Source organism: Takifugu rubripes, chromosome 2 (genome assembly GCF_901000725.2).
Source record: "Takifugu rubripes chromosome 2, fTakRub1.2, whole genome shotgun sequence".
NCBI classification, from domain to species: Eukaryota; Metazoa; Chordata; class Actinopteri; order Tetraodontiformes; family Tetraodontidae; genus Takifugu; species Takifugu rubripes.
The window spans coordinates 8,637,359-8,650,190 of NC_042286.1; the positions used below are offsets into that span (position 1 = coordinate 8,637,359).

Here is a 12,832-nt window from a genome sequence, read left to right on the forward strand (position 1 = left end):
TGAAATTACACATTAAAACATAACTGAATTTTAATGGACACACATGAAGATTGCACATCTTTATGTGCTTAATCTTGTTTTACATTAAAAACATCTAATGTCTGATATATATACAATTACTGCTGCAATAAGAGTCACTCTGTATGTTGTTTTTTTATGCCTAATTCAAAAGAAATAACACGTTAGCCCAGATTTAAAGAAGAAGCAAGCCTGACTAATCAGCAGATGTCTGCCCTCTGATGCATAATGCATCATGCTGTTATTGCCAGTCTTCAGGGAGAACACAACAGCGATTTACATTAATATTTTATCCATCACCGTGGCACCATGCATGCGTGTGTGTATTTGTCACTAATGAAGGGGACCTGGGGGGAGGCTGGGACCAGGGCGTCAGATGGATGGGTGGGAATATTGTGTTAAGTTTGTTTAAATTCAGTGAACACAGACAGTAAGCAGCGCGGGGGTTTCGTTGGGGGTTTTATTAGAAACGCGGGCGCCACTTTACAGCCAAGACACGTAATCTGCAAGCACAAGTGTTATTTCATGTTCTTTTTAGTGTTTGGTGAAACTGGCTGTGATCCGGTTTGAGCTGCTCTAATTTAATACAGGTGAACACTAACTTTGAATGACTGTCGTCCGTTTGGGTAACTTTTCCAGAGTATCTTTAAATCAAACTCAGCTAAACAAGCGACAGATGTTGCAATTTCGCTGAAAGACAATGAAGATTTGCTGGTGCCGTCGGTGCTTTTTAAAATCCGACTGTTTTCCTCAGATGACAGCGCGTCTGCCGCCAGCAGTATGGAGGTGACCGACCGGATCGCCTCCCTGGAGCAGAGGGTCCAGATGCAGGAGGACGAGATCCAGCTGTTGAAGTCTGCTCTGGCTGACGTTGTGCGTCGGCTCAACGTATCTGAGGAGCAGCAGGCCATGGGGTCACGCAGAGGACCCACCAAAGGTAGAATACACACCAAATCCTGCTGCTTAATGCTGTTTTAGCTCTATTTTGGGGCATCAAACTGCAGAAAAAGTGTTTTTTCCCTCCTTTTCCTCTTTGTTTTCTGTCTTTCCTGGTTTCCCTCTCCTGATGAGCTGTCACTGTCCTCTTCCTGTCCCCGTCTGTCCTCTTTTCTCCCGCCCTGCGTTGCTAATAGCGCTGTGCGTCCCGAGAATAGACCCCGCTAAGCTGAGAAAGTCTCCTTCAGCAGACTGCAGTGTTGGGAAGTCAGGTAGGCTGATTGTGAAGTCTTGTCTCCACTGAGCGGCCCTGTTGGTGGTACTACATTGTGTACTGAAGTAGGAGACGCAGTATTAGTACTGCACCGCCTGAGGTCAACAGGTTGTGAGTGTGAAGAGACGAACAGGCGAGTTGCAACTTCTGCTCTTTGAGGCTGACTCCAACATGTTCTCATCGGTGCCATTTTCGAGGACTTTCCTATGTGGCTTAACAATGCAGCACGTGTTGGCCGCACCTCAGATACTGACCCCCTCCACGCCCACATAGAAGGGGGGGAAAGTGCATGTGAAACTACAGATGCTGGTGTCCTCCAGTGGACGATGAGATGATGAAATGGAAACAGACTCTAATTTTGAGCGGCTGCCAGCTTCAGTCTTTCCACAGATGAGGTTTTCAGTTTGATTTGGGTGCTGGAGGATGACTCAGACTCGGGGCTGCGTTCCATTATTGTTCTCTGCTCTTATCCCTAAAGAGTTTGCATCCACACTCAGGAATTATAGAATCTCACCTAAACATGCACCCTCTTTAGATCCTAAAGCCTACAGAGATAAAATACACCACTTTTTTCTATAGCTTTTTGCATTTAGTTATTCTTTCTTTTTTAATCTAATTTTTTTAAAGTATGACCTTGTTTTGTCATTGTGTTACAATTGTAATCTCCCTATTTTGTTTGAATGTGGCCTCTGTGGTTCTCTTCTTCTTACCAGCCAGGCCAATGATTGCGACCCTGCCCCTGCGGTCCACTCTAAACAACGGGACTGTCCTGCCAAAGAAAGCCAGCGGCACTCTCCCTTCCCCCTCTGGACCTGGGTCCAGGAAGGACACCAGCACACCGGCCAGCAAGAGGTAAACATCACTCCACTAATTCTCTGTCTCAGAAGTGATAAATAAAGGAGATGAAATGGACAAACTCAGACTGTGGGGGTCTTACAAGTGCCAATTTTGACGTCCTTTTTCAGGCAGCATTTAAAATATGTTAAGAGCCTGAAATCAGCCACATGGACATCGATAATTTAAAAAGCTAAATGAGTCCAGCTGTCAAAATATATATTAAATAAATATTTTCACAGGTTCTGCAGAATCATTCCAGTCAAATGATATCTTCTTCTGCTTGTTTGCTGTTCCACTGCTTAAAAAGCTTCCAGAATTATCCTCAGCTCAGAGGACGTTTGGCTAAATGAATGACTACTTTCTCCATGCACTCCTAATATCCACACTTTCCTTTAAAATGGGACTTTTTGTCCCACCAAAGTGCAAATTGGTCACATTCCCATTAGCAAACTCACAGCCATGCTCTCCGTGTTCCCAGAGGCCCAATTACTATGATTCCTCATGGGATAATAAGGCAAACAACAACCCCCCCCACCCCATCCAGCTCTATTCTGCTCTTTAGTGAACAAACATGCACACTCTCCAGAAGGGATAACGGCCACTGGCCAGTTTGAGGGTTTGAATGGACTTCTCTCCCATAGGGTGGATTAGGTGAGCGGGCCTGCTGGCCAATGGACTGCTGATGGAGCCTTTTTATTGTTGTGAATAGGGGGCTGTCTGCACCACTGAAATGCAGATTTCCACCGTTCTGTTGTTACAGTGCACCTTCAATCACCAGAAAAGCACAATCACTTCATTTCTCATTTACTTGAGTGGAAATTATAAACGAACCCTTCATTAAAAACGCTCCTCGCGAGCAGCCCGGTAATTTTACGACCCGTTTCATCTTCTGTCTCATCGCAGCACCGTGAGGAGAGCCAACTCAAACGAACACGTGGGGACTCTCACTAGGAAAGATTCGGGGGAATCCAAGGGCAACCGAACCCGCGCTGGATCCACGGGCAGCAACTCCAGCGGGAAAAGGAGCGACAGGTAACGGTTCCATTCAAACCAGTGCTCTCATGCTTACTGGAAGCTTTTTTTTTTGTCTTCCTGTTCTGGATTTATCCAGCTGGGAATACGTCAGACTGATTATGAAGCACTTTAAAATCTTTGGTCCACCTGGAGGTAGGATGCTGAATGACAGCTGTCTGTTTACTTCCATTTACTTTGCAGCAAACAGAGGGAGCCAGTGTTCAACGCAGGTAAGATTTGTTTGATAGTTTCCTGTAATCATAAATCCAGAGAGCGCCGTCATTCCCTGCGGCTCAGCGACCTCAGATTTCAGTTCATTTAAGGTTCCTTTCAGGGACTCTGTGTCCTGAACACCAATCCCACAGGCAGTTCACCCATTAGTAACCAGTTCCCTCCACCCATTTCCACTTTTCATCCATCTTTTGTTGAGTGTTGTCCTTTCTTGTTTTGATTGGCTTCAACCTAATCAGTTTAGCACTCGTGTTTTCAGTCGTTTTTCTTTTAATTGGGTAGAAGTGCAGCCAGCTGTTCAGAAGTTCGTAGTCCAGTCACTTCACAGGAATGGATCAGGAATATTCAGAATAAAATTGATTTTTATTTTTTGCAGCGACGGGTCTTCTTATTCCAGGGGGTTTATTTATTTAGACGTCATAAGTCATCATTTCTCATAAAGCAATGGTAAAAAGCTAAAAAGGATGAGACTCAGTTCAACTGAGAAATGCACAAGACGACAGCGCTGGAATCAACATTGATCAAAATTCCCTTCCGGCATCATTTGAGCTGCTCTTTTATTATTGGATGCACACACCTGGATCCAGTTTTCATTTAGGTTTTAGGCCACATTCTCATCACTGAAAAGTTAAAAGTTAGAGAATAGAATACATCAGTCATCATAAATTAGAGAGCAGAACATGAAACACATTTAAATACACAGAAACTGCCGTAAGACAGGAAACAGGAAGTGCACTCACATTAGGACAGACCAGGAAGTGAGGAAGTCGTGTCATCCCTCACCTGGTGCTTGTCTCTCTCTGTGACCTTTACAAGGAATGCGACGTGTGACCCACTGCAAAGGTAGGCCACACCCCCAGCTCTGTTCCGATGGCCCTGACCCCCCCGCCCACCAAAGCCCCCAGGCTCCACAGCTCTTTGATCTCTGCACACGGATAAACGATAAAAGCATGATGGCTGGTTACATTTATTCATGTTTTATTCGAGTAAAATCATCTGCAGGAACTTTGAGGAGTCTCTTCAGTGTAGCGATCGAGGAGCTGTCCAGACAGGGGCAGCTGTGTGTGTGTGTGTGTGTGCGTGTGTGTGTGTGTGTGTGTGTGTGTGTGTGTGCATGTGTGTGAAGCGGCCTTACCTTTACCCAAGGCTAACACACATATCTTACTTCCAGTGCAGCGTTTGCTTCTCTACACCTGTTAAAGGGCGGATGAAGACACTTGTTCACGCAAAGTTCGTGTGTGTGTTCCCTCACGGCAGTGCTTTTAGCTTCTGTCACCATGGCGACACTGAAATCCTCTTTTTTTCCCCCCAAGACGTCTTTGTAGAATTTACTGCCGATCTTATTGTCTTCCCATCATTTGTAGGTGCTAAAAGGGAATTACTTATTTCTTTTTATATCCAGCTTTAATGTTGAATCATTATCTTTTATACTCAAGTTGAAACATTTTTTGATCAGTGTTTTTGGGACCTGGAGCTCAGGAATATCTCATAGGAAGATATTGATTTTTAATCTATCTTTACTTGAGTGTATGAAAAGCAGAAAGTGCTATTTGTTATTTTCACTTTGGATTCTTGGGGGAATTTTCCCTCTAAATCCTCCACTTTGGTGCCTGTTACTGCATTTAAGTGCAGCCCTGCACTTTAAATAGAAGCATTTAGAAGCAAATGGGATAATTTATGATGCCACTTCAGTGCAAAAGGGTGTTTTTTTACTGGAATGTAGTCCTGAGTGAAGCTCTGTCAACCTCCTTGTGATGTGTTGCACAGAGAGTGTGTCAGGTGGATTAAAGGAAGAGGATTTTGGTGAATAGAGGCTTCAATATTAATATTATTTAAACACTCCAAACATAGTTTCCCCCATTTTTCCGTGTGTGGTTTTGATAGCTGCAGCCAGTATTTGATATTTTGTACTGAAGATAACAAAAACAGCAAAACAATATGACTTTCGTCTGTTTATATTTCTTTCTCCTCACACCTTCCTGATTGGCCCCCACAACCCTCCCCGCCGCCCCTCTTCCGTTCTTGCCCCCCTTCCCCATCCGTGCTGTAGTTACGGTGCAGATTTACCTGAGCTGCTCTGCCCAGCCGACAGAGAGCAGCGGCGGCCCTGTGGCTCCGGCTGTGACGGCCCGAGCAGCTGCAGGCCGTCGTCAGACTACAGAAAGCAGCAAAGCCGCGTCGTCCAGAAAGAGTGGCGCCGGCAGAAAGACGCCCAGTTTTAACCTGCACTTGAGGAAGTCAGGGAGTCTGTTATCATACTCGTCACTCGATACGCCCTCCTACCGCAGCCCTGTCAAGTCTCCAAGCCAGTACTTCCAGATCTGTTACTAGTTGGATTTAGAGTCAGACAGAAAAAGGTTTGTGAGGAACGCGTGGTCATGTTTAGCGTCCTACCACTGAAGTTCAGACAGATTTAGGACAAATCCTCCTGTTAGGGGAATTTAGGGCCTGTTTATTAAAGTATTGTAGGCATTAACGGTTTGTTCAGTTTGGTTGGGTTTTTCTTTTATTTTTCCATAACTTGTCCATTATCCTGCTTGTCTGTGCGTTTGTTGTTGGTTAACCTCTGCCAGCACCAGCTGCATATCCACCTGCGAGTGTTTGCGGTCCATATTGCACTCCTGTTGATCTTTTTTTTTCTTATTAATGGCTAATAAAGTCTGATAAAACATTGATTTGTCTCTTTGTGCCTGTTCTGTAAATTGCTGTCTTTAATGAGTCCGTTTTTGTGCCAAAAACACATCACTCCCCTCATGTCCACCCTGCCATGCATTCAGCAGCCTTTGTCATGCATCATCACAGCAGCAGCCACCATCCTGTCTGCGCTTTTACCACACGTTGAGCCATTAATCCACAAAAATCTTACACCCTCGTGGTGATAAATCAGTCATGTGTATATACCCGATCTGGATTATCTTACTGATGCTTTCTTTTGCTTTTCCCAGAGGAAGGTTATGTGAAAATGTACTTGAAGGGTCGTCCCATCACCATGTTCTTGCCCAAGGATCAAGTGGACAGCTACTGCCTGGAGGCCAGAGCTGACCCGCCCGGCAACAAGCTCAAACTGGACTGGGTGTATCCTTTCACTGCTCATTTCCTCTTTTACTGTGGAGAGAATTAGCAGATATACGAATAATCGCCGATGTATTCAGATGCTGATTTAGCGGGCTCAGCTGCAGCTGTCCTGGTCTGTCCTGCAGCTGTCCTGCTGGGACACAACGTGTCAGTGGCTCCTCTATTTGGTTCGTTTTGGTAGGGTGTAATAGGGTGTAATAGATATTAGTTAATCTGAGATTAAATCTGAAGGGACGTGAGGGTTGTGCGCGCTCCTGGATTTCTCCCCCTCTTTAACTGTCCAGACTGTCCTTTGCTGCTGTCTTCTGAAGCCCTCATGTTGTTCCTTGATCCCGGTGAAACTCCAGTTATGGCTACCGTGGTCGCGACTGTCGCTCCAACCTTTACTTGCTGCCCACTGGGGAGACGGTGTATTTCATCGCTTCAGTGGTCGTCCTGTTTAATGTGGACGAGCAGCTGCAGAGGCACTACACAGGACACACAGATGACATCAAATGGTGAGACACGCACGCACGCAGACACACACTCGCACATGCGCGCTCCAGCCCGGCGGGCACTGCTCCCACATGTGATCAGCTGCAGTCACATCTGCCCCCCACGTCTCCGTTTCTTCCCTTGTTGAGTCCACAGTGTGAAGCCAGGAAATGCACGGTGCCGAGGTGTTAAAATAATCTGTTGATTTTAACCTATTTTAAAGTGTTTAACACCCCTAACCCCCCCCCACCCTCACTGCCGTTTCATCCACACTAGCACAGAGCGCGCCAGAGGATGGCTCTCACCAGAACCCTTCATCCCTCATCTTTATTCACGCGCTCCTTTTGATGTGTAAAGCCTTTTACCGATTTCATTTTCCCAATCTTCCTCTTCCCCAGCCTGGCTGTCCACCCTGATAAGATCACCATAGCAACTGGACAGGTAGCTGGAACGACTCCAGATGGAAAAGTAGGAATGACACTGACATTTTATCACTTTTTACTGGGCTTATGCTCTGTTACTGTAGTTTCTGATTGACAGACGTCTTGGATTTACAACTTTGGGTTTGGTTTTCTTTTTCCACATGACAGCAGCTGGCTCCTCATGTCCGTGTTTGGGACTCTGTCAGCCTCAACACCCTCCATGTTCTGGGCTCAGGCTTCTTCGATCGAGCCCTGGTCTGCCTGGCTTTCTCCAAGTCGGTAAGGAAACAGCACAGAAACAGCCGAGCACGAGACTTTCGCTCTGAACATGTGTGAATACGGCTGCTTTTTACCTTCAGAATGGAGGAAACACGCTGTGTGCCGTCGATGACTCCAACGACCACGTCCTTTCTGTCTGGGACTGGCAGAGAGAGGACAGACTGGCTGAAGTTAAAGTGAGTTAAGAACAAAAATATTAACAGAATCCTGCATGCGCACGTGTAGCGACAGCATTTCCTCTGCCTTCAGTGCTCCAACGACTCGGTGTTTGGTGTGGACTTCCACCCGACAGACTGCAGCGTCATAGTGACATGTGGCAAGTCTCATCTGTATTTCTGGAGCCTGGAGAAAGGCGTGCTGGTCAAGAAGCAGGGGCTGTTTGAGGTGAGGCGCCGCCAGACTGCTTCCCAAATGTTAGATCAATACCAAAACGCCATAGCTCACGATTTGTCGGCGCTAATTCAATCATGGCGGCCTGGGGCCGTGAGCTCAGGCTATGCTGGTGCGCTCTGAGCTCATCACACTGAATTAAAGTTATTTCTTGTGTTTTCCCCCAGAAACAAGAGAAGCCCAAGTTTGTGCTGTGTGTGACATTTGCAGAAAATGGAAACACCATCACTGGAGACTCGAGCGGGAACATCCTGGCGTGGGGAAAAGGCATGTTAATGAATTCAGAACCTTAGGATCACGGTGTAATGACTGTGTAAAGAGGGGAGATACATCTGAAGCAACATTTAGAAATGAAATCAAACTCCAACCTGCACTCTCTGTCTATCTGTCACCCTGTCTGTTAATCTGCCCTCTTCAAGCAGTCGACCTTTCTGCCTGACCAACTGAACCGCCTCATCCATCTCATCCCATCTCTGTCACGCAGGCACTAATCGCATCAGCCATGTCATCCAGGGAGCTCACGAGGGCAGCATCTTTGCCCTGTGCATGCTGAGGAACGGCACGCTTCTGTCTGGAGGAAAAGACCGCAGGCTCATCTCCTGGGACAGCAGTTACCAGCAGATACAGACAGTGGAGGTGGGAACGACTCAGCAGGAGCCGCGGAGCATTGTTTGTAGCAAAATAAGAAGAAAATGGAGTGTGAAAATGGGACAGGCGTGTGGGGGGAAAAGGCTGGAAATTGTATTTCAATAAGTTTATAGAAACAGCAGTACGATTTTATGCAGTATCGTGGGTATCAATGCACTGTTAGAATGTAATAAAAGCTGCATGTTCAGCTCTTCCCTTTGATGGAGGCTTCTCGTATTACCCTTCCTTTGCATTCCAGCCTGAGGAGACCACTAAGTATTCTGAGTATTGCATCATATCATAAATATAATGGCGGATGAGCTCAGGTTCTGCTCTAATGCATCATTTATGTCTTGTTTGCCCTAAACAGAAGCCATAAATGTTGGACTGCATGTGACCTGACGGAGATTAACATTGTTTTCACAGGTTCCCGAGCTGTTCGGCCCCATCAGAACTATAGCAGAGGGCAGAGGAGAGACTGTGCTCATTGGGACCACTAAGAATTTTGTTTTGCAAGGCAGTTTAGATGGAGATTTTATTTCAATTACACAGGTAAGTTGCATACATGTGTGTTGTGCAATCCATTATAATCAAATTACATTCCTTTTTTTTAAGAGGTGTGTTTTCCTCTGCAGGGTCACACCGATGAGCTGTGGGGTCTGGCAGTTCACCCCTGGAAGCCTTACTTCCTGAGCTGTGGCTATGACAGACAGGTCTGCCTGTGGGACTCCAGCTCGCATCAGCTCATCTGGGCCAAGATCATGGAGGTAGGGTTGGCCAACACTGCCCCCTGGGGGCGAACAGAGGACGCACCCAACAACGCGTTAAGTTAATAATTACATTATAATTCAAGAAAAAAAACACTTTCAAGACAAAATGTATTTTTCACTGTGAAAGAAATAACTTTAAAAAAAGCTTTTATGTGTTATTAGGTATTCAGTGGACATATTTGTTTGTTGTTTATGCTGCACACTCGTAAACTAAAGTTTAACCGCTTGAATGTAAAATGCATTCAGCAAGACACAAGATTTGATGTGTTTATGTTCCATTTTCTGTCTGTCTATATCAGGATGCTGCTCAGTCAGCAGGATTTCATCCATCAGGAGCTGTGGTTGCCATAGGAACCCAAACTGGCCGGTAGACCTCTCCTCATCAATAGTCAATTTTGAGTTACAATGTGTGATAACTTGCAGCTCCAACTATAACAAAAGAAAACAAAGCTGAGACTCCAATCATTATTAAAATGACCAGACTGAAAACCAGGATGTGGAAGTGTTTGTTGCTGGTTCTGCAGGTGGTTGGTTCTCGACACGGATTCCAAGGATCTCGTCACTGTGCACACGGATGGAAACGAGCAGCTGTCTGTCCTGAAATATGGACCAGGTAATGAGCGACAGGCCTTCGCATATTCAGAATCACACGGCACAGAATTCCTCCAGGTTTGACACATCATACGCAACTTCACAATCTCTAAATAGCTTGTTGCCTGTTTTTGTTTGCTCAGATGGTAACTTCCTTGCCATCGGTTCCCATGACAACTACATCTACATCTATGCTGTGTCAGAAAATGGGCGGAAATACAGTCGATTGGGGAAATGTTCGGTGAGCTCCTGTATTTATATTCCGCCTTCATCTGTGCTTTGTTTATTTTTAGTTCCTCCCAGCGCTTTAAAATTAGTTCCTCCTCGGCGCCGTCTCCGAGCCCCCCCCCCCCCCCCCCCCCACCCCCCCTTGTACACCCTCTGCTCACTTTATGTCCCAGAAGAAGCTGTAAAGGGATCAACAACACACGAGCCGACTCCAGCCTGCGTGTGCTGTGGGGACGCAGAAACCATATTTATGCCACTTCTCTTCTGGAACTGTGTCCCCTTTTAAATATAAGGTTTGTACACAAGCTTACCTGGTGAATTTGTGTCACACCTCAGGGTCATTCTAGCTTCATCACCCACCTGGACTGGTCGGTGGACTCCCAGTACCTGGTGTCAAATTCAGGGGACTATGAGATTCTCTACTGTGAGTCAGCTTTTCCCATTTTATTTTTCCGATTATTCTCCAAATTTGTGCTTGTCTCCATTCAACAATTGATTGTTGTGTGCTTTTTCCTCAGGGATCCCATCAGTGTGTAAACAGGTGGTCAGCGTGGAGACCACCCGAGACATCGACTGGGCCACCTACACCTGCCCCCTGGGCTTCCAAGTGTTCGGTAACAGGAGGCTTCCTGCCGATATCTTAAATCCTTAATGGCCTTTTCTTTGACGTTCCCGACCCTCTCCCCTCTCTTCAGGCTTGTGGCCTGACGGTTCAGACGGCACTGATGTCAACGCTGTCTGCAGGAGTCACGGTAAAAGCCTCCTGGTGACTGGAGATGACTTCGGGAAGGTCCATCTCTTCACGTACCCTTGTTCCCAGTTCAGGGTACGTGGCAACACACAAAACACCCACCCTGGTAGCCTTTGAGACCCTGCTCAGGGTCAGTCATTTGTCAAAATTTGTGTTTGACGCCCCAGGCTCCGAGCCATCTCTACAGCGGCCACAGCAGTCACGTGACCAACGTGAGCTTCCTGTACGACGACAGCTACCTGGTGTCGATCGGGGGGAAGGACATGAGCGTGATGCAGTGGAGGATAGTGTGAGGAACAGGGAAACAGATGCTGTTGGATTCTGGCTGCGTTGGATCCCAAAGCCCTGCTGAAGGAAGCCAAAATGCACTAAACCGAACCAAACTTCCACGGACCCAGCAGAAGACGAGGATGAGGTTTCTATTTCTGGTCTGCTCAGAGATCCCAAATGAGATGAACTGTTGCAGTGGTTCAGTGCGGTTGCAAAAAATACCTTTTTCCTGTTTTGATTAGTCGCACTACAAACCCTCACATACTGTAGCTGGAACCGAGTGAATAAGAAGATCAACTCCAGCTAAACAGAACCAAAGGCTCGATTCTCAGACTGCATTTGTTAAGCTTGGCTTCCACGCTTCCTGTCGACTTAAACCGCAGACAAGAACCAAAGAGGTTCTTCCGAACTGCGCTGGAGGTCCAAGAGCAGAAGAAACACTGTGTAATGAAAGCTCCTGTTGATTTGCTAAACCTTTGTTTTGTATTTTACAGCTCAGGAAAGTCCTCTTATCAACATATCAGACAGGACCCTGAATTACAAAGACCAGTTGATATTAGATGCGGCTGCTGACCCAGTGTTCTTGAGTCCTGATCTGTAAAATAAAGGCCGTTTCTCAATTAGCAAAAGAAACTGAAAAAGTGTATTAAAGGTGACAAGCGTCGTCAAAACCAACATTTTCTTTTTCATTTTGGCTTTCAGGTCTTTAAAATCTGTTTTTTATTGATCATGAGTCAACTCCTTCACTTGTCCCTATCACCCCCCCCCCCCCATAAATCAATGCTTGGTTTCTATGTGTAAATACTCGCTGAAGCTTGATCCACAATTGTGGTTTTTTTTCTATCTCTTACCTGCCTTCACATGCAAGGATTTTTTTTATACATATTTGGGCAGTTTTTAATGATGTGAAGCCTTCGTTTGCACCCTGATGAGTTGATGAAGGTAGTGGGGGAGACCTCCTGATGTGCAGCATCAGCCCGCAGTGAGATATTAAACTGCGAAATGTGGTTTTTCATCTTTCAGTAATAATATATTTTACTGCTTAAGCCTGATGAACATGCTGCAGGTACTCATTTGCCCAATGGAAAAAGTGAATCAGCACTACTGTAGCTTTTTATAATTAAACATGTCTGCTTTCCAGCTCCGCCTATTTACAGAGAAATGTTGTTTTTTTTGGCTCTGCTGCACTTCGCTGGTAAGGTGCATACTGTATTTAGAAAGAGAAACAAAGACATCTCATGACATAAAAAGACTGTGCGGTGAGCTCATCTGGAGCTGCGGAATGCTGTTATATTATAACAGAATGCTGAATATTAACATTCGTTTATCTGACAGTAAATGCAACATGAAATCCCCAGTGAGTCTGCGTGAGTCATTGTATTAAATGTCATTTTTAAATGCATTCTTGGTCCATATCCTCCACAGAGGTGCCTGTAAATGGGAACATTCAAGTAATATTACAGCTAGTTACGTCACTAAAATAGTTTTCTGTATCTATGTTATTTTATTGATTAAAAAGTAATGGAAACCCAGTCCTGGAGGGCCGCGATCCTACCAGGTTTTCCGTCCTACCAGGTAGTCAACTCCTTCACCTGTTCCCACTCGCCGTTTACTGCCTGGCAGGAAGGAAAACCCGGCTGTTTCG

The 12,832-nt window shown here is 45.8% G+C and overlaps 1 protein-coding gene across 6 annotated transcripts in view; it reads left to right on the top strand.

The window, feature by feature from the left end:
• eml1 (EMAP like 1) overlaps positions 1–12,548 on the top strand; it is a 29,615-nt gene extending 17,067 nt beyond the window's left edge. For 2 of the 6 annotated variants that reach the window (XM_029825879.1, XM_029825867.1), the window contains exons 2-24: positions 773–955; positions 1,152–1,226; positions 1,942–2,080; positions 2,969–3,097; positions 3,281–3,309; positions 4,127–4,153; positions 6,256–6,385; positions 6,733–6,882; positions 7,258–7,327; positions 7,450–7,560; positions 7,641–7,736; positions 7,810–7,944; positions 8,118–8,217; positions 8,435–8,586; positions 9,004–9,129; positions 9,213–9,344; positions 9,647–9,714; positions 9,872–9,960; positions 10,082–10,179; positions 10,503–10,590; positions 10,685–10,780; positions 10,862–10,992; positions 11,085–12,548. In XM_029825879.1, coding sequence (XP_029681739.1) covers positions 773–955; positions 1,152–1,226; positions 1,942–2,080; positions 2,969–3,097; positions 3,281–3,309; positions 4,127–4,153; positions 6,256–6,385; positions 6,733–6,882; positions 7,258–7,327; positions 7,450–7,560; positions 7,641–7,736; positions 7,810–7,944; positions 8,118–8,217; positions 8,435–8,586; positions 9,004–9,129; positions 9,213–9,344; positions 9,647–9,714; positions 9,872–9,960; positions 10,082–10,179; positions 10,503–10,590; positions 10,685–10,780; positions 10,862–10,992; positions 11,085–11,210 — 2,480 coding nt within the window. In that variant the 3' untranslated portion in view covers positions 11,211–12,548. The remainder of the gene's footprint in view (positions 1–772; positions 956–1,151; positions 1,227–1,941; positions 2,081–2,968; positions 3,098–3,280; positions 3,310–4,126; positions 4,154–6,255; positions 6,386–6,732; positions 6,883–7,257; positions 7,328–7,449; positions 7,561–7,640; positions 7,737–7,809; positions 7,945–8,117; positions 8,218–8,434; positions 8,587–9,003; positions 9,130–9,212; positions 9,345–9,646; positions 9,715–9,871; positions 9,961–10,081; positions 10,180–10,502; positions 10,591–10,684; positions 10,781–10,861; positions 10,993–11,084) is intronic. The other 4 variants (XM_029825870.1, XM_029825875.1, XM_011617611.2 and 1 more) reach the window with 4 other exon arrangements.
• The last annotated feature ends 284 nt before the right edge of the window (positions 12,549–12,832 follow it).